Source organism: Uranotaenia lowii, chromosome 2 (genome assembly GCF_029784155.1).
Source record: "Uranotaenia lowii strain MFRU-FL chromosome 2, ASM2978415v1, whole genome shotgun sequence".
NCBI lineage: Eukaryota > Metazoa > Arthropoda > Insecta > Diptera > Culicidae > Uranotaenia > Uranotaenia lowii.
In genome coordinates, this window is record NC_073692.1 from 195175711 (window position 1) to 195197216 (window position 21506).

At 36.2% G+C, this 21506-nt stretch overlaps 4 protein-coding genes across 8 annotated transcripts in view; 2 read left to right on the top strand and 2 right to left on the bottom strand.

The window, feature by feature from the left end:
- Positions 1–1134: 1134 nt before the first annotated feature.
- Positions 1135–6941, top strand: LOC129748547 (uncharacterized protein K02A2.6-like). Its single transcript, XM_055743199.1, has 2 exons — positions 1135–6662; positions 6730–6941. Exon 1 carries the CDS (start codon positions 1944–1946, stop codon positions 6120–6122), a length of 4179 nt encoding a protein of 1392 aa, XP_055599174.1. The 5' UTR covers positions 1135–1943; the 3' UTR covers positions 6123–6662; positions 6730–6941.
- A 914-nt stretch (positions 6942–7855) lies between these two features.
- LOC129746638 (60S ribosomal protein L24) lies at positions 7856–9392 on the bottom strand. Its single transcript, XM_055740427.1, has 4 exons — positions 9282–9392; positions 9120–9195; positions 8489–8736; positions 7856–8069 (listed from the first exon to the last, which is right to left on the bottom strand). The coding sequence occupies exons 1-4, from the start codon at positions 9284–9286 to the stop codon at positions 7937–7939; spliced, it is 462 nt and encodes a 153-aa protein (XP_055596402.1). The 5' UTR covers positions 9287–9392; the 3' UTR covers positions 7856–7936.
- Positions 9393–12080: 2688 nt separating this feature from the next.
- Positions 12081–13435, top strand: LOC129747116 (transmembrane protein 138). The gene is made up of 4 exons (XM_055741150.1): positions 12081–12333; positions 12401–12473; positions 12540–12714; positions 12776–13435. Exons 1-4 carry the CDS (start codon positions 12200–12202, stop codon positions 12880–12882), a joined length of 489 nt encoding a protein of 162 aa, XP_055597125.1. The 5' UTR covers positions 12081–12199; the 3' UTR covers positions 12883–13435.
- A 429-nt stretch (positions 13436–13864) lies between these two features.
- Positions 13865–21506, bottom strand: part of LOC129747391 (Krueppel homolog 2) — a 40229-nt gene continuing 32587 nt past the window's right edge. For all 5 annotated transcript variants that reach the window (XM_055741586.1, XM_055741583.1, XM_055741585.1 and 2 more), the window contains exons 4-5: positions 14891–15024; positions 13865–14830 (exon numbers count right to left, since the gene is read on the bottom strand). In XM_055741586.1, coding sequence (XP_055597561.1) covers positions 14605–14830; positions 14891–15024 — 360 coding nt within the window. In that variant the 3' untranslated portion in view covers positions 13865–14604. The remainder of the gene's footprint in view (positions 14831–14890; positions 15025–21506) is intronic.

The window sequence follows — 21506 nt, forward strand, 5'->3', positions numbered from 1 at the left end:
AGTCGAAAAATCGAGCAGTTAGAGCTTTTGTCTCTCTTTGTCTCCCTAGCCTAAATTCACATATGGTGGAAAGAGAAGCATATTGTTTGCCAGATTTGACAGCTCATTTGAAAGCTCCAGCAGAGCCTTCAACTGTTATACAGACATCAAAAGTCTACATCTAGGGGCTTTTTCTATTGATTTTTGCAATAAATGCACTCAAATTATGATTTTAAAAATCATTGAATATAGGGTTTTAAAACTTCTATGAGTATAAAAACAAGTTCATTTCATTTTTTTAAAAAATATTCTGATATTTTGAAACTCTAAATTATCTTGAAAAGTGTGTAGATTACAAGAAAAATTTTGAAGATGAACGCATCAATACGTTTACATGAATGGTGAGTTTTGTGAAAACGCGGCCTTAATGACGTCGTATCAAACATCTCAAGAATTCAATTTATATCTCACATACAATCCAGGTTCAGGCTACACATATTCTAAATGGAAAGAAATTGCGACTAGTTTATGTCAGTTTTTGTATTTTTTTCGTATTAAAATTCTTTGTTTAGATTTTGTTTCATTCGACGTAGTGGAAGCTCACGCGAGATGATAATTTTACATCTATCATAGGTGTGAGCCTAATATTGGACACCCTGTGAAAACTAAAATCTTTTGGTGCCTTAACTGGTTTTGGAAGAATTTGGCGCTCTTTATTCGGATTTTTTTCGCATCACCTCTCACTTTCTTAAGATATCATCTGAAGAATCGAAAATAATCATTTTTGAGTCGATGATAAATGAAAATCAATCAATCATTTTATTCAAAGCCGAATTGGTATTTTTCTTAGAATTCTGATAACACAGATAAAACGCATACAAACAAAAATTCCACTATTTAAGGAAAAAAATCCATTTAAAATCATCACTGGATGACGTTTTGAGCATTTGATCGTGAAAATGGTAATTCACAACTCTTTTTAGGATCGTAAAAAAATAGACTAACCTATGCTTTAAAAATAGCAGTTTGACTTGAAATGCTTTCACGGAAAATAATAAAAAGGTAAAATTTACCGAGTTAGCAAAGGTGAACGCTCGTGAAAGCCAAAAAGGTAACTTCTACCTCTTCGAGGTGAAACTCACCTCACAGCTATTATGTCATTCGACCTTAAGCGCGAATACCGTTTCGCTTACTTAATGTATGTGAGAGAGAGAAGTGTTCTCTCTACCCACCACAATACGGTTCGTGATCTTATCATACAAAATATATGATCAGTTTACATTTGGTCATCAACTGATAAACAAGTGTTTTTATTATAACATCTCCGAAACATCGAAAGTGACTGTAAGTGTTAAAGGTTGCAGTCATAGAGTAGTGACACTTAAATTGACGACGAGGAAAAGTGTAGCGAATTATAAATTCACTTACCGCGTTGGTCAGTTTGTGTGTTTTACCGCCGCATCTATAATTCGTGCTAAGCGCGTGATTGCGAATTGAACAAACTATAGCTTTGAAGAGTCGGTTTCGGCTGTGACAAAGTCTATCTGTTTTAGAAAAGTATTCAGTGCGTATTTATACATTGTTCTTGAACAGGCTGAGCAAAATTGCTAGAGTGCCACATCGCAAGCTTGCCGTTGAATCGGTGTATAGCTAAGTTGGAAGTGCCATTTTGTACGTGGAAGTTGAGCTTGCCTGTTAAAGGTGTACAGCTTTGTTCGACATTCTTTTGTGTTTCGCCATTTCGGATCGATCATCAGTGGATAAGGGAATCATCATCGCCATTGCCCAGTTCGACAAGCGCCTAGAGAGTGAGCTGCCAAAGTGAGATCATTTGCCGAGAGAATTCACGTATCATCACGTAGCGATTTGGTGAGTGAATTGAGAGCAACACATCCAATAACATTGGTGAGTAATAACCGTGAATTTTATGCTTCTAGTGACCGCATCTCTCAGCTCTGTTTGAGATGGCTAATGTTCAAGCTAACATTGTAGGATCCATGGAACCTTATGTTCCTGGAACATTATTTAGCCAATACGCGGAACGATTCGAGCATTTCTTTGAATTCAACCAAACTCCAGATGAACGCAAAAGATCTCTTTTTATCACGCTCAGCGGCCCTATTATTTTCAATGAACTGAAATTATTATATCCCGGACAAAACCTTAATACTGTTAATTATAATGACATGATCGCTCGACTGAAAGCTAGATTCGACAAAGAAGACACAGATGTTGTACAATGTTTCAAGCTGGAATCCAGAATTCAAACGGAAGACGAAACGGTTGAAAGTTTCATTCTGGACTTGAAATTAATTGCTTCACAATGCGATTTAGGTGACTATAAGGAAAAGGCTATACGGAACAGGATTTTAGTAGGGATTAGGGATAAAGATTTGCAGAGAGAACTTTTGAAACAGGATCGTTTAACCTTGCAATCGGCTGAAAGGATTGTAACGCAATGGGAATTAGCCTCAAACAGAGCAAAAATTCTGGGCAGCAATCATCATCAAAATGCATCTGTGGGCTCAGTGAGAGAGAGATTGGGTAGGGCGGTTCACGGTGGTAATAGGTACCAATCTACGAACGAAAGGAATGTTGACTACCGTAGTCGTAGTAGAAGTCGTGGAGATCCGAGATCCAGAAGGGTATCTTTCGACCACAGGAGCAGCAGCAGAAACCGAGAAAGCAGATATGCCAATTTGACTTGCAATCGTTGTGGTCAAAAAGGACATATTAAACGGCTATGCAACGTTTTCATCCACAACAGAGCGGGTCCAAGCAGAGCAGATCGTGTTCAGAGTGTTGCTATTCCGGCTCCTTCGAGGAATACGGTTAGCAATATAAATCAAGCGCTGAACCGACTAAGAGTAGAGATGAGTGAGGAGTCTGAGGAAGAAAATTCAGGTGATTTTTATTGGTGTATGATGGTATCGAACGATAAGGGATCAAACCGCTCATGTTTAGTTGATGTTGTTGTTGAAGGTCATAATATTATAATGGAAGTTGATACTGGTTCAGCTGTGTCTGTTATGGGCGAAAATATGTTTCAAAAAATTTTCTCGGTTAATGTTTTTAAAAGCAATCGAAAATTAGTGGTTGTGAATGGTGGTAAACTTGATGTACTTGGGGAGGCCAATGTGTGGATCAATTTAAACAACCACATAGAAAAATTACCTTTGGTTATCTTAAAAGAAAATGTTCAACGATCCAGTCATAATTTATATCCGCTGTTAGGAAGAGAATGGTTAGATGTATTTTTCCCTCGATGGAGAGATACATTCGCTAGGCAAACCTCAAGTATTAAACATGTTTCTGTATTTCCGCATAAAGATTCTATAATTGCAGAATTGAAGACAAAGTTTTCGAACGTTTTTGAAAAAGATTTTTCTGAGCCTATTCGCGGATATGAAGCAGAACTTGTATTAAAAGATAATAAACCCATATTTAAAAAAGCCTATGACGTTCCCTATGGTCTTAGGGAGAAGGTTTTAGAGCATTTAGAGAAGTTAGAAAAAGAAAATGTAATAACTCCAATAGAAACCAGCGAATGGGCTTCGCCAGTTATTGCTGTAGTGAAGAAAAATCAGGATATACGTTTAGTTATAGATTGCAAGGTATCTATAAATAAATGTATTATTCCGAATACTTACCCCCTACCTGTGGCACAAGATATTTTTGCTAAATTGTCGGGCTGTACTACATTTTGTGTTTTAGATCTTGAAGGAGCTTACACACAGTTATCTTTATCAGAGAAAAGTAAAAAATTTATGGTGATAAACACAATTAAGGGGCTATTCACATATAATAGGCTACCTCAGGGTGTATCTTCTAGCTGTGCCATTTTTCAGAGCACGATGGAGAGAATTTTAGATAATATTGAAGGGGTTTCTGTTTATTTAGACGACGTTTTGATTTCAGGGAGAAATGCTGAAGAGTGTAAAAAACGATTAATTCTTGTACTAAAGCGTTTGTCAATAGCTAACATTAAGGTAAATTGGCAGAAATGTAAGTTTTTTGTATCCGAATTATCTTATTTGGGACATATTATTTCACACAAAGGGTTGAGTCCTTGCCCTGATAAACTTACAACTATAAAAAATGCATCCATACCAAGGAATACAACTGAATTGAAGTCGTATCTGGGACTTATAAATTACTATGGTAAATTTGTGCCTAAACTTGCATTTCAGCTTTCACCACTTTATAAGTTGTTGAAAAAAGATAGTAAATTTAACTGGACAATTGATTGTCAGAAATCTTTTGAACTAAGTAAAAATGCCTTGCTAAAATCAAAAATGTTAGATTTTTATGATCCTACCAAGCCTTTGGTTGTTATAACAGACGCTTGTAACTATGGATTGGGTGGAGTTTTGGCACAAGTGGTAAATGGAGAAGAGAAACCCATTAGCTTTACATCCTTTTCGTTAAATAACGCACAAAAATCATACCCTATATTACATTTAGAGGCTCTGGCACTTGTGTGTACTATCAAGAAGTTCCACAAATATCTTTATGGCCACAAGTTCACGGTTTATACGGACCATAAACCTCTTATGGGTATTTTCGGTAAAGAAGGAAAAAACTCAATCTTTGTTACTAGATTGCAGAGATATATATTAGAGTTGTCGATATATGATTTCGAAATATGCTACAGAAAAGGGGAAAAGCTTGCAAATGCTGATTTCTGCTCAAGATTTCCTCTGCTAGAAAATGTTCCTCCAAACCTTGATACAACAGTTATACAACATTTAAATTATGAGAGCACTGTGCCTTTAGACTATTCAAAAGTTGCTATGGAAACAGAAAAAGATAACATCTTAAATCAGGTCTCTAAATTTGTTCAATTAGGTTGGCCACAAAGAATTGAAAAAGAATTTAAAAATATGTTTTCAAAACAAGTTGATTTAGAAATAATGAAAGGCTGTTTACTTTTTCAAAATCGGGTGGTGATACCAAAGAGTCTTATTCCAAAAATATTGAAGTTGTTGCATGTAAATCATTCCGGAATCGTTAAAATGAAGCAGCTTGCTAGAAAAACTGTTTATTGGGAAGGAATAAATTCCAATATTGAACAACATGTACGAAATTGTATCACATGCTGTAGAATGGCGATAGAGCCGACGAAAGTAAAGGATTCCTATTGGATTCCGACAACAAAACCATTTAGCAGGATACATGCGGATTTTTTTTATTTGGGACAAAAAATATTTTTAATAATTGTTGACAGCTATTCTAAATGGATCGAAATAGAATGGATGAAACATGGTACGGACGCATCCAAAGTAATCAAGAAATTTGCTAAAATATTTTCTGTTTTTGGTTTACCAGATATCGTAGTAACAGACAATGGCCCTCCGTTTAGTTCACAAACCTTTATCAACTTTCTAAAAAATCAAGGGATCGAAGTTCTTAAGAGTCCACCTTATCATCCTTCAAGTAATGGTCAGGCAGAAAGGATGGTAAGGCTGGTGAAAGATGTGTTAAAAAAGTATATGTTGGAGCCAGAAATCAAGTCATGGGATACTGAAGACCAGTTAAATTACTTCCTTTTCAATTATAGAAATACATGTGTAACTAGTGAGGAAAGATTTCCATCAGAAAAAATATTTAAGTATAGGCCAAAAACACTCATAGATCTGATTAACCCAAAATATCATTTCTCGAGAAATATGATTGAGCAACCCGTTGAATATAAACACCGAAAGCAAATTACCGTTGACAAAAACAAATCAAGTGATAAATTTGAAAGTTTAGTGTTAGGTGACAAAGTGTGGATAAAAAACTATAGACAGCATGAGTTTGCGAAATGGATAGAAGCATCATTTATAAAACGAATATCTTTGAACACATTTCAGGTGGCGTGTGGAAGCGTGACTACAAATGTCCACAAAGATCAGATGAGGATACAGAATAGAATGCCATCTCGACAAAACATTCTTGTACCCATTGTATCCAAAAATAGAAAAAGAAAATTGTCGATAGAAGATGAAGAAGATTTCGAAGGTTTCGGCAATGAATCAAAATTATGTAATCAAGATGAATATTCAAATGAAATAAATTCTGAATTAGAAACAGTTAGAAGATCAGCAAGAATTAAAAATAAAAGAATAGCACTCAGTAATCAAAGGGTAAAGCTCAAATGAAATTGAATAGGTGTATTATGTATTTATGTAAGTAATATTTTAAAAGGGGAGAATTATTATGTCATTCGACCTTAAGCGCGAATACCGTTTCGCTTACTTAATGTATGTGAGAGAGAGAAGTGTTCTCTCTACCCACCACAATACGGTTCGTGATCTTATCATACAAAATATATGATCAGTTTACATTTGGTCATCAACTGATAAACAAGTGTTTTATTATAACATCTCCGAAACATCGAAAGTGACTGTAAGTGTTAAAGGTTGCAGTCATAGAGTAGTGACACTTAAACAGCAAGGTAAAATTTACCTGAATCGAGGTTGGAAAAAAGATACAATTCACCTAGAAAAAAAGGTAAATCCAAATAAGATAAAACTTACCTCTTAGCGAGGTGGAATTGACCTGGATTGAGCTAAACAAAACGGTACAATCATCTCGAACAAAAGAACTATTTGCCGAATCCGTTAATTGAGGTTAAGCTGTTTTGTCGTTCAGAAGGGAAGTTTTGTTTCGTGCCAATATGGAAAAATCGGAACAGAATTGTAAGTGTTTTCTTAGCTATTATTTAGTTGTGCTGGTTCTCATCATAATAATTTGTTTTTATTTCAGATCAGCCCAGCTTCGAGGTGTATTCCACGTCATCCTACAGATATCATTCCGGAAAAGCCGGACCTGACTGGATGTCGCCATTATGGCGCGGAAGAACGCGAAGCCAAATTGCCACGAGCCTGGCGAAAAAAGGACTTACCTCAATAATTTTTTTTAAATAAGGTGATATATTTAAAAAAAATAATATAATGAATTGTCCCTATTTATTTTTAAAATAAATATAAATTTTTGAATGAATTTTGTTTTCATTTTTATTGAAGAAACCAACCAAACCAACTAGCATTTACCTTTCAAATCAGTGAATGGGAAAACGATATTATTTACTATTTTGCTAGGCGAAAAAGGTAAAATGTACCATTTTTTCTAGGTGAATTGAAAAAAGGTAAAATTTACCTTTTTGCTAGGTTGATTTAGAAATAATGAAAGGCTGTTTACTTTTTCAAAATCGGGTGGTGATACCAAAGAGTCTTATTCCAAAAATATTGAAGTTGTTGCATGTAAATCATTCCGGAATCGTTAAAATGAAGCAGCTTGCTAGAAAAACTGTTTATTGGGAAGGAATAAATTCCAATGAAAAATGAAATGAAAAATGAATGAAAAAAAGGTAAAATTTACCTCGAAAGAGGGGTGGAAAAAATTCACCTCGCAAAAAGGTAAATTTTACCTTTTTTTTATTTTCCGTGTTAAAAAATTCCTTCAAATTTTTATGTTACGAACGGAAAATTAGGACAGATCAAAAACTCCTGTATTTTTGTGGCTTAGAGTAATAGCAAAGATATTATATTCTATCTAATAGTGAACAACAAACTGGGCTATCAACTTTTTTTATTTGTAGTGTGTATATATTCAGGAGGTGTTACCGAATATCGAATTCCCGATTCAGCCATTTTGGCTATGTAGGCTATGCAACTATGCGGAACTCATGAAGTTTGTTTTACCAACAAACCACAGAAATACTGAGCAAAAAATAAACAAACTCATTGAAAGCCCCGCTCACTCCTCGCCTACTTACTGTGAAAGTCGGAGAACCTCGTATATCTAAGAACCTTGAACTTACCTATGATTGACTTGAAAATTGAAACCCGTTCCAAGGCCATCGGATATGGATTGGATAGTCTACAACAAGTGCCTTTTAGTTGTTTTTTATTTATACTTAGCAAAATGTAACTCGCTCGCAGAACGAGGGGAGAAAGTTGGAACGCAATGTTTATCGCTTTCCTCCGACACGGGGAGCCGCCTTCTGTGACACCTTGGTAGCCTTCTGCTTCTGCTGTTTCTGACTGGGCTGGCTCTTGACCTTCTTCTCAGCCTGCTTGGCTTTCTTGGCTTCCTTGGCCACCCTTGGAAAGGAAATTTAAAAACAGAGATAAGAATTTTTGTTTAAATTCTCATAAAAATTCAAATTTTTAAGCTAACCTGTCAGAATTTTTGAACGGTTCCGATGATTAGATAGTCCTTTTGTTTTGGAATTATTCAACTATAAAAGATTATTTGAAACTAACCGAATGTAGCTTCTTTTTTCAACATTTGAAACGATCTAACCAAATACGGAATTGTCCAATTTCTAAAGAATGGAATTCCTATGCAGTTTCTAGTAGCAAAACTGTAGGAGTCCCAGGTGAACGAAATAGTTTTGCTTTAGCCTTGCTACTTCTGCCGAGCGCCATAGTTTAAAAAAACGGAAACGCTCGAACGCGCGAGAAGGCCGCCGAGCTAGCAACTATTAGTTGAGGAGGGAAACAACCAAAACACTACTCACTTGATGGCTTGGTCGCGTTGAGCCTTGCGCACCTCCGGCTTCATGTTACGCTTGGCCATGATATCGGTGATCGAGGCACCGACAATGGCGCGCTGGAACTTCTGGGTCCGGCGGGAGCGTTTCTTGGCGGCCTCTTCAACGATACCCTTCTTGTGCTTCCGACGGTACAGCACGGTCCACTTGACCTTCCGCGGGTTGCGCTTCATCAGGAACGAACGCTCGCATTTCTTGTTCAGGAAAGTGAAAGTCTGCAAAAGTTGTCAAATAAGGAATGTGTGGAATTAAGTATTAATGTTTCTATGTTCAATCTTTATTTGAAACGGCTCATACCTAGTAGTATTAATTTATTAAATAAAATCTTATTGGAAACTCCGATGAATAAAAAAAAGATAAGTGTTGGTAAAAACAAGTTGAATGATCATTCCAAACAAAAATGTTTGGTTACCCTATCGGAGAACCTAACTTGTAAAGGTTATGTTAAAAACAATCGATATCTCAATTGATTTCGAAGTGTTAATTAGCATAATATCCTGTTAAACACTGACTGACGAAGATAGAAATGTGTTAAATTTCCCGAATCCGGAAAACGGTTTCCTAAAAATACATGCATTATTTACTATTGGCTACTAACCTTTCCGTCGGCTTTGACCAAAGTTTTACCACTGGCGGGGTAAATTTTGAAACCGCTGAATGCGCACAGGCCGATCCTGAAAAGTAACAACGGTTTTGATTAACACTGGCAAGGATACACTAATTCCGACAACGAATAACAGCAACAAACGCCGATACTTACTTCATTTTGATAAAATTTTACTGCTTTCCAAATCAGTAAACTTGAAGCCCATGAAACGTGGGACCAAAAAGAACGTCCAAGATCGGGGTTCGCTGACGCGTGACGTCATGTCCATCGGCTGTCAAAGGGCAAGATTGCCAACCTGACACTACAGAAACTGCAGCTCAAATTTTTGAGTTGTGTATTACCCACAGAGAGTATAGAATTTTTATTTCGAGGAAAATTGAAAAGTTCCAACATGTTTCCGAATTTCCGAGTAATACCGTTACGACCATTATGTCAAATGATTTTATGCCAAACGGCGTACGATCCTTTTCGACGACTCGGAAACCTAAACGGTTTAGAAGTCTTAATTGGGGGAAAACCTAATGGAATGATGAAAAGATTTGGTTAATTTGTTTTGTTTATTTTTATCCGTTCTGAAAAAAATAACTGTTCTAAGATCTCATTTGTTCACATGCAAAAATCCTAGTCCACTCGTTGGATGCGAAACTGAATTAGCTTTGGTACATGCAAAAAAGTTTTAGGTTAACAATTATTTCCAGATTTGAATGAACGCATTTTAATGTTATAAGAAGGAGGCTTCCCCGAAATTTTGGCGACGTAACATAAGCGCCAACTACCGACGCGTTCATATATTGATTTTTTGAATGATGCAATAGTTGATCGATTTGTTAGATAGATGTCAAAATTTCTCGCGTGAGCTTTCATTACGTCGAATGAAACAAAATTTGAAAAACTGAGATATTCACTAAAAAAGCTTCATTATAACATTATCTACCTATGTGATTGATAAAACAATCAATTTAAACCGTTTTAATATGTAAAATTTAAGACTTCCAAAATGACGAATGAAACAAAACCTTGATTGCCAATTTCAATGTTGCTTACGTCCCTTCTTCCAAACGGCGAATGTGCAGAGGAAGAAAAACCTAGCACATTCGCTATGGATTCCATGAGCAAACAAGTGTATACAGGTAGAGGTTTTCAGAATATCAACCTGGCAATGAATATTATTTCAGATTCTTCTTTTCAAGCGTTCTTAAATCGATACTCAAGCAGGCTTTCGAACGCTGTAAAATAATGCAGCAAGGAAAAAAAACCGAACAGCAGCAGTATAGCAGCAAACCTAACAACTAACTGCATCAGGCTGAGCGGCAGCAGCCTGCTGCTGTTAGTCACCCAATCACCCGATTCACACTTTTATTACGCATTCATTAATAAATTTACCGCTGCACTCGACAACTCAATAAGTTAACATTCACTATGCCGAGAAAATTGAAAATTTACCGGTAATTGCCTCAGAAACATTTGGGCGTAAGTGCAAATTGTTCGAATCAAAGGACGAATGAGACAAATTTCCCCTCCAGCTGGTCGGCAACAGAAAGCTGATCAGCAGCAGCGAGCTGGTTTGACCGATGGCGCGCCCGATTCACACATTTCATTATGCATTTACTCACCAATTTACCGCTACACTAGATATTTCACTTATTAAACAGCCACTACGCCGAGAAAATTGAAAATTTCCCATAGTATTTGCATCAGAAACGTTTGGGCGTAAGTGCAAGTTGAACGAATCAAAGGACGAAAGAAAAGAGACGAATGAAACAAATTTCCCCTCCAAACGACGAATGTGTTAAGACGTATGAACGATTTATGTTTGAATATGTCGTATGTTCCTATATGATTAAAAAATAGCTCTAAAAATTGCAAAAAATTATATTCATAATGTGGAATATCTGACACAATTAGTGTCCATGAAAATTACGTATTTTTTGAAGGGTTATCGGCGAAGGAATGAAAATAGGATTTGAAAAACACTCTTCAAATTTCAGAAGCGTTTTTCTCGCTTCGGTGTTTCTGTTTCATTCGACGTAATGAAAGCTCACGCGAGATTTGATGATTTAATTATTAATCGCAGCGCACTAAATTGGACTGCGCACTCATGACTGCAACATTTGTGCGAACTTGTACATTCGTGCGACCTGTCAAATCAGTGTAAAATCTTTCGGAGTTCTACACGCTAACCTCTTTTCAGCCAATCTTTGTACGGATAACTGCGACTGCAAAACATTGCACGAAATCCAATTTTTAATGAAAGCGATAATATTTAATCACTTTCTAATGCTTTTGCAATACGTTTGTTTATCATTTACGAACGCCAGCATCGATAAAAAAATCACTTCGAATAGAAAAAATCAATTTACGAACACGCCGTAAGAGATTACGGGTTGGAGTTCAACCTCTAGTTTAAACATTTTTCACGCACACTCGTGCATCAGTGCAATTTACATTACTGTTTTACCTGTTATTTACCTCCCGAATAAAAAAAATATTGTTACCAGAAACACAATGTTAAACGAAATTCAGAACAAACTCGAAAATTTCAAAAGGAAGCATTATAACACTTACATGATAAGATTTGATTAACCGTGTCATCCGAACCGGAACTCATTCTGTCAAACTGTTGTTTGTGTTTTTCTCTGTTTTCCTTTTGGGTCTTCCTTCATCACAACCCATCGGAATCAGGCGTCGCGACGTCACTTCAACTGCAAAGGGCGTCTGAATAGTACGTGACGAATTTTTTGTTAGAAAATTTTATATTCGAACACATTTTTAAATAATGTTCAAAGTGTTATAAAACAAGTGTTGAAATCATTTTTTTTTTATATATTTACAATTCTATATTGGGGGGTTTATTGGAGTTTCCCGGGATTTTCCAGGACGTTTTCATTCATCCCTGTGTTCACTTCTGCTTGCATGCGCGCGGTGTGCTTTGGTGCCGTTTTTTCATGCATAAAAGTCACCAACAACAACAAATCAGGATATCAGGGATATCAGCCAGTTAGCCTGACGTGTTGTTGTTAGAGTGCATACAGATCAGAAGTTTTTAACTCAGAATTAAATTTTTTTTAAACATGTTTAAACTATCGTTGAAGAGGTTCGCCTCATTGCTGGTGTTCCAACTGCTGTTCCTCTGTGTGGATTTGGGAATAAACAGTTTTTCCTACTTGGCTCGCGGCGATAAAATTGCCATCATTTTCTTGTTTCTGTGGGTGGATTATCGATTTTTCTCATGGTGCATGATGTACTGATAGATGCGTTTTCTTTAATTTCAGGGCTCAAGATGTATGCTTAATTCTGTCGTTGACTGGTATAATCTTCAGTCTTTATTCGACCTACGTCTACCAGGTAAAATAGCTATTCAACGTGATTGACTTTTTACCTTCAAACTTATAAAAATGTTCTATGAAACAGGCCGGCATGGCGCACTTGTTATATGAGAAATTCCGGGTTCCTCTTCTGGTGGCAATGATATACCTTTTGCTGAGCATCAGCCTCCACACTTGGCAAGTTGTGGATCACCACAAGTCACCGTATCTATTCCAATGGCCCAAAGCTTTGACCGCACTGTTCATCGTTCAAAGGCTGTGTAAGTTAATCGATAACACACATTTTTCTGTAAGAATTTGAAATCTACTTTCTATTTACAGTTTCGCCATTGTATTATTATTTCTACAAAAGATCAGCACTCAAAATGAGCGATCCTCGCTTTTACGAAAATTTGGATTGGATTACTTCCCAGCTGGCCATCAAATAAATAAATGAACTACATACGTTGATCCGATTAGAAGTACGATTAGCATGGTGCTTCAGCACTTGATTTGTAGTTCTTAATATCATTTATCATCCGGAGAACGTTTAGTTAGGATGTTTGTTCAGAATCTGTGGCCATGCCATGCGAATAATCCATTGGACGGTTAAGCATGAAATGATCCATTGAATAAGAAAATGTTATCTCTAAATTGAAGGACGAGATGGGACTATTCTTCTCTGGAAAACTCAATGACAAAAGAAAAAATGGATATTTATCAATGTATTGTCGAAATCTCAGCAAGAACCATTATTAGTTGCCCCGGTAACAAATCACATAATAAAACTTTAGTTGAATCCAGAAATAAGCCTAAAAAATGTACTTGCTGAATAAGATGTCAATCACTAAACTGTATTATATTACCAATCACTAAAAATATAAAATAACCTGAATATCTCCCGGAACGATTGTGTAAAAATTGCAGAAATAAATGTGTATTCTTGTACATTCAATTAATTATCCAACATATCATTAAACGATTATTGATTGTCGTTCTGAATGCATTTTTTTTCTGAAATATCACAAGCAAAGTCGAGTGAAGTTGTAGGAGAAGCCTTATAAGAAGTATGTTGAGTGTACTGGAATGAGTGGGTCTTGAATAATTGCATATACTTACTTATGTTGGTCGCAAAAATATTATCCGGAAAATTTAGCATTACCAGTTTCAATCGATTCCAGCTGGTTGTAATGGACTGATATTTTACGAATATTGAGAATTCAATCAATAAAAAGTATGCACCTTACACTGCTTTTCATACTGCTTAGCTATACATAATTAATCAATCTGTCTATGGCAAGTGGGTCAACTTCAATAGATTTATCATTTATTCATCAACTTCAGTATAGATTATAAGTACGCTTCTGCGTGACATCAGTATCAACACTCCCAAGGCCGTTCTTTCTTTTCTAAGTAATTGAATACAAAGTGTTTCATTGTTATTAGGAAATGTGTATTTTTTTAAACCAAGAAAAATAGTACCTCTTTGCCATCGGGGGTTTTCCGACTCCAAATATTATCGTCGTTGTATTACATCGTAAAAGAAAATTCTATGCAATAGTTGCATGCAGATACACTTTCAGAGTACAATCGATTCGGGAAAACAACCGAACAACACAAATTCTAACACACATTAACAATCAGCTTTGATGATTAACCGACAACGTTTGTAAAGGATTGTTCAAACGATTGTTGTAGAGTTTTTTTTTGCAATCTCGTTCTTTGTATACATCCGACAGAATAGGATTGTTTTTTGAATCAAAACTGATAATTGAAAAAGTTACGTAACAAAAAAACTTTATTAGTTTATCTTAAACTAATCTCCCATGTCCTTTAATTAGACTGATTATACCAACGAGTTAACTCTGTAGCTGCATCGCACCGGTGAGTGCAACTTAACTATATCTGCACGAGGGCGGGAGCTTAGTTTAATTGCTTCACCTTACTACCTGGTTGCTGAATGTCTTTTTAAAACTAACCTTTTCCATATTTTAAAATACGTGTGAGGGTGTCTTGGAAATAATGATCGGTTTATGCTGTGTTTGACATAATATGGAAAACCAAGAAAAAAAAACCTAAGAATGATTCCTTCCATTCTGAGCTGGTGCGTATGGTTTGTTGGTGGATGATTATGCCTTTGTTTTTTCTTAGATTATGACTGCGTGTTACTATTACTGCTGCTGCTGTTGCATTGGGGGCGCTAGCCGACTCACAATGCTAATGCTGCTCTGCAGAATTTTGCGAATTGGCTCCGGAGTGCGGGCTCCGTTGGCGAAGTTTTCCGTTGCCAGGCGCAGCTCGTAGAAAACGTTACGGGTGTAGGGATTGCGGCGCGATGAGTAACGCAGAACCAAGAACTGGTAGTAGACCAGGGGAGTCATAATGGCGGCCTTGCCCCTGTGGAAGAATAAACATAAATTCATTCTGGTGTTGACTATAGAGACTATGGTAACTTACATGAACAGAAGAACTACTGCCAAGGGCATGATAAATATCTCAGCGAATGCAGCTAACCGCAGAATGTTTCGGGTCTGGAACTCGACCAGAGAGATCAGCAAACGAGCACCCCACCATGAGTTTTGACCGAGAGTCTGGAAAAGAACGCATCTAGTTAGTTTAGAATTCATCAATTTTATTAAAACAAACTTCAGTGGTTTATGAAACTGTTTATGTACATTTTGGTTTTTATTTGAAACTTCTATGCAGTCTGGAAAGCTTCCTTTGCTTATGACACTAAAAATGCAGATGAAAATTTTACCCTTTACTTGAATAGGAAGGCCTAGAAGAACCTGACTTACGGACTTTATTCTTTCTGGGTAATTGGCCAGGGGCTTTGAAAACTTTTTTTCGTTAGATTGTTCTATACAGGATCTCCATGGGCACGAGACATGGATATTGCTCGAGGTGGACGCTTTTTCTAAAAGTAATAACAACTACAATTTTTGTAACTAGAGTCAGAAATAAGAGAACATCACCCATAACATTTATAATTACACGTAAATAATTTTTGAATCCCTGAAGATGATGTCATACGACATCGAAACGTCGGTTTAGAAATAAATTTCGTTAGCTAGCAAGAAAAATTCGTGTAAATTTAGATCGAAAACGATGCACGAAAACGGAACATCGATTTTGATGTAAAATTCTATCACGGTGTATTTTTTTTTTGAGGATGTAATTTTTGAGGCGTGTAAATTTAGATCGAAATCAATGTACTAGATTGGATCACAAAAGCCGTCGTGTAAAAATACACAGGGATGTAAATTTTAAAATTTATTATCGTAAATATTGATATTTTTTCTACATATTAAGGGTTTGCTTTTGTCTCATTTTTAATTCACATTTATTTCCAAAACTGAACATAAAAAACACCATTCGGAAAGCGTCAGGCTAAAATTGTTGTTGCATCCGATGACTCCCAGCACGGGGATTTTTTTCGAATCAGCATGATCAGCATCCTCGAATGGTTCCGGAAATCATAATTTTTCGGTCAGCATCCTGCACACTTGAATTGTTCTGACAAAAGTTTCTCCGGATAATCACTGGCCGGATATCAGCCGCTGCCCTTGCTATAATGGAGAGAAAACTAATCAGTTTCAACCATATTCTTCATTTCACGTCTTATATACTTACTACTTTAAAGTTTTCAAAGTGCTCCTGTAGCTACGCCTTTGAATAACTCGTTTCCGAATAATTTTCCGACTTGTTTACTTTGTGCCCGACGCGCAAACTAACTTGAAATATAAAAAGGCACAATTTAAATATTTGCATTCAATTTTAAATCAAACAGATATAATTTTACGCTGTTTGAGATATAAATTTCATTGACCGGTTGATTTTTGCATGATGCAGTGTAAAATTAAATCAAAACAGTTTACTTCTATTCAATTTTGGAAAATAGACTAATATTACATCGAAAGAAGTTTAAAATTACATCTTTTGTAATTACACTCAAGAAAAAATAGATCACTCGTGTTTTAGATTCCGTGTACTTTTAGAAATTTTTTGCTGTGTAGTGATAGGGGAGAGGCGGGCTATATGCGCATATTAAGGAAAGCACTCATTTTCTCCAAAATTCCAATAGATAGGAGTCTGAAAACTATATACACATTAGCGGACATCTGTTTTATATACGTTAGAGCAATTTTTCTGTTAAAATCTCTTACAGTTTTCGTGAAAATAATATTATAATAAAAGAAGTCAAAATAGCCGATTTCCGAAACTGGCGGGCTAAATGCGCATATTTTAGTTATATTTCATTAACACTTGCAATATTTTGATATTATTTAATTGAAAATAGTAGAAACGGATGTTAAGCATACGTCAAGGGTGAAATTTTGGTGAAATTTTTTACATCACTAGTTCTTTTGCATGAAACATAGTTAGGTATGCGATATGACAATATTTCATGGTAATATTTTGTTCATATCGTATTTTTATCGGATTATTAAGTTCTTCTTTTTTCGCTGTAAGATCGTGATTTGAGCGTAGATTTAATGTTTAAATGATAAAAAGTAAAAAATATATAAGACAAATCTATTTTTCTTGATATAGGCATTTAACCTGCCTTGATATGGGCATTCAGAACCTGTCTCTTATTCCAATATCTTATCATTTACAAATTTGCCAAAAGTTTCAATTTGTTGAATTTCCGATTTCCAGATGATTAAGAAAAAAAATCCATTAACATTTTTGTTCACAGAATCTGTACGCACGATAATTGAAGTTCAATATATTTTAACAAAACTGACAAAAATCTTGCATGAATTTTTAAATTTTTATGACTTTATATTTAATTTTTTCATGCCATGTGTTAAAAACGTGTTACCCTCAAACTGCACTGATAAGATATGATGAATCTCCAGCCATATCGTCAATCGGCTGTATGCGCATATTACCCAACATGCGAATTTAGGAACACTTCCTTCTAATTGGACTGATTTGCCGGAAATAAATACATATAACAAACATACAGTCGACATCTCGTAAAACCAACATAGGAAAAATTTGTTTGAAGAATTTTCTTTGTTTAAATATTGAATTTCTCGTTACTAGCTTAAAATAATTTTCAAAAATTACCATTTGATGAGATTCAATTCAGTTCAATTTAATAACATTGAGAGTTAAAATTTGGCGAATAGCACCTCTGAAAACACAAAACACTCTACATCCAAATCAGACTATTCAGACTACTCCAATAATGAACTTCCTTAGAGGTGGATTCATCGGTATAAGATTCTATGCCAGACTGGCATTAACAAGCTTTCTTATAACTGGCATGGTCTTCCCAGCGCAACCGCATTGCATATGTCTGAAAGAAACCAAAGAAAATGTATCCAATATCACAAGACAAAGCAGGATGGAAACAATCAGCCAGCAAGGATATTGTCGAATGATGTAGAGATTAGAAAGAAAAAATCTTTGTTTCCAAATGACGGCAAAAAAAACACCAGCTAAGATGAGCTGTGCATGTGTATGTAAAACCGGCCGGCAATAGAAAACAGTTTCTAGTTTTCCATTTCCACCCCATTTCTCTCTCCTTCTCATCGCTTTCCCATCAAAGACAAGGGAGGATGAATAAAACACCGGCCAAACGGCAGACGGACAATGCAGTGCGTTGTTTTGGTAATCGGCGGTGGCGGAACGACTATGACAATATACTTTCGTTTGCTAAACGGCTCAGATGGTGCACTGGATAAGTTATCGGACTAGCAAGCCGAGAGTTCGATTCTCACTATACATTTTTTTGAATGAATTGGGTATCAAATAGGATGAAAATCCCATGATTTTTTTTTTGTTTCGTTTATAGTCGTTTTACCATCTTTATGGCATTCGCGACTTTATCAACGCTGCAGTTGGCGGATCGTTATTGAAAAACTATCGTACAACTGTGTTCGATTTTTACTCTTGGGCTCGAACTCGCGGACATCGGCTTAGGAGGAGGCAACAGACTTGCCAACTGAGCTATATCACAAGCCCAATAATCCCATGAAATGTTTTTCATGTTTCGTTTGAATGTAGTGGTCTGGTCATGCATCATTTTGTCTGTGAGCTCGAGTTTTATGCCAGTAATGCTTTTCCAATCATATCATTTTTGGCACAAAAACCTTATCAGCGCTGTCAGCGCATTTTCGGCAGAGAGATTAGCTTATCATTCATTTAAAAAATCTTAACATTCTCCATTTGGAGGTGGATGTGTGTGTGTGTGTGTGTGTGTGTGTGTGTGTGTGTGTGTGTGTGTGTGTGTGTATGTGTGTGTGTGTGTGTGTGTGTGTGTGTGTGTGTGTGTGTGTGTGTGTGTGTGTGTGTGTGTGTGTGTGTGTGTGTGTGTGTGTGTGTGTGTGTGTGTGTGTGTGTGTGTGTGTGTGTGTGTGTGTGTGTGTGTGTGTGTGTGTGTGTGTGTGTGTGTGTGTGTGTGTGTGTGTGTGTGTGTGTGTGTGTGTGTGTGTGTGTGTGTGTGTGTGTGTGTGTGTGTGTGTGTGTGTGTGTGTGTGTGTGTGTGTGTGCAATGATGCTTCTAGCTGGATTTCGACACTAGGTCTTTCAAAATGGTGTCAAAGCAAGAGGAGCTACGAATCAGAAGTTTGTACATGCGTCGTGAAAATCCAAACTAGACGCACACAAAAATAGCAAAATTGTGGAATGTGGACAAATCAACCGCCACCAAAGTTATAAAAGTGTTCGGGGAACTAGGAAGCCGGGATCTGGGCGAAATCGAAATCCGGGAACCGCAGTGACGAACCGAAGAGTGGCTAGCACTTTCGAGCTAAACTCCAAGCTCTCCGTTCGAAAAGTCGCCAATAAGTTGGGAATTTCGTCTACAACCCTACATGAAGCTTAAAAACAATCCGGACGATATCGACTTATAAGAAGAAGGGGTTGCTAATCGCAATGAAAAGCAAAACCTTACGGCAAAAACAAGATTTCAGAAGCTGTATACGACATTGTTGACAAAGTTTGATTGCGTGGTATTGGACGACGGAACCCACGCCAAGGCAGACTTCAGACAGCTTCCGGGCCAAGAGTTTTATACAGCAACCGAAAGGGGAAATGTGGCAGACATTTTCAAGCATATTAACTATCAAAGTTTGCCAAGAAATATCTCCTTTGGAAAGCTATCTGTACCTAAGGCTTGTAAGTGACATTTTCGTTGCAGCCGGGACCGTCAACCAGGAAATTTACGTAGAGAGTGTCTTCAAAAGCGTTTGCTACCTTTCCTGAAGAAACATTACTTGTCTGTGCTGTTTTGGCCAGATTTGGCATCCTGTCATTATGGAAAAAGGCTACGGAGTGGTTTGCCGCTAATAACATTCAGGTTGTGCCCAAGGATGAGAACACTGCCAACACGCCAGAACTTCTACCAATCTAAAAATATTGGATGACAGCTAAGCAAAACCGTGACAAGACCCAAAAAACTGTAAGCAGCGAGAAGCAGTTCAAAGAAAACTGGCGTTCTGCACCGAAGAAAGGGGATAATAGGTGTAGGTGACTGTACAAAATCGGATAGCAGGCGTCAAACGAAAGTCTCGCCAATTTGGACTAGTTCGACCGGAATCTTAACGTCTTTTATACAGATTGAACTTCAAAAAGAAAGATACTTTGATTTTTTTAATAAACAAATAATCGATTACACGCAATTTAGTTTGGCCACTTTTTGATCCGAACGCCCTATAGGTTTTTTAAAGATTTCAAATAAAAAAAATTTAATAAATATTTTTGTATGATGGGTCACCGACCCCCCAAAAAATACTACAGAAAAAAGGGTTTTTAATTCATAATCCAGGAAAAAAAACATTGAAAAGTATATAAAAAATGAACAGTTGAACATCCTTACATTCATGCATGTTTAAATTTCAAATATTTAAAGTGAAGGCTAATAATATTCAAGCTTCAAGGTTCAGACTTTAATTCAACGTTTTGCGGAGCGGCAATTGAAAAATGAATAAATCTAAAATAGTAAGTTTCAATGAGTCACCGCGATTTCTTGCAGTGAAATGAAATACAGGGACAAAAGAGACACCAGATAGAGGTTTCTTATTCCGGCGGAAAGAAGTCGGCTTTTTCAGGTGTCTCTTCAAGAATTTGTTCATTTAAATTTGTATTGGGGATTTTTTTTTATTATCTGACAATTTGCGCCGGGGGTCTTCAGATTTTCCTCAAAATTGAAAATTTGGTTTATTTTTGCGACTTAAAAAAACATGTATTTTTTCAGATTTCTAACATTTTTATTTTTTGAGTTAGCTTCGGTTAGATTTTTTTGTAATTAAAAAATAACCATTTTTCAAAGCTACATAACTCTGTTGTTTCTTAACGGAAATTATAAAATAGCACATCAAAATGCATTGACATTTTATCAGCTTTCCAAATAAAATAGTTGAAAAAAATTGAATAATGACCTTCAACATGAAAAGTTGTAAATAAACTTTAAATGGCGTCTAAAAGTACCGTCTGCACCACCGAATATTTTGCAAAAAATACCATTGTATAGCTCAGTTCATGATGCAACTTTCATCTGAAGACACCAAAGTGGGCCATTAATACCTTGAAGAGTTATGAAAGAAATATTGACAATAAATCTCTTTTTTTTTGCATCGAAAACAAACAATGATCGAACAACTGCACTCACATATGGAGATAGCAAGCACTTCTAACAACATGGAAACAAAAGAACTTACCAAAGCAGGTGAAAACACTACTTTTTCGTGCTTTGTAGAGTGTTTGCAGAAAAAATGACTTTAAATTTTAACCAAAATTCTTAGTATCGTATTTTTAATGTGATATAACTAATAATGGGAATGTTGCTTTTACAACCTGGTCATATACTATATAACTTATTAACTTTTCGATCAAAGATCATTGTGAAACATAATCAATGCCAATAATAGAAGGTTCAGTCCCTGTGTTTGGAATCACAAAAAAGTGATTAAAAAATGAAATATAGACGTGCTTTACATAGTTTTTATATCGGGAGCTAAGCACTGGACACCAAAATTCTTTCCTATTGATCAATAAAGTATGAGAAAGTGGCACAAATGTTGTAGAAATAATCGAAGAGCTGAGTATGGCCAGCTCA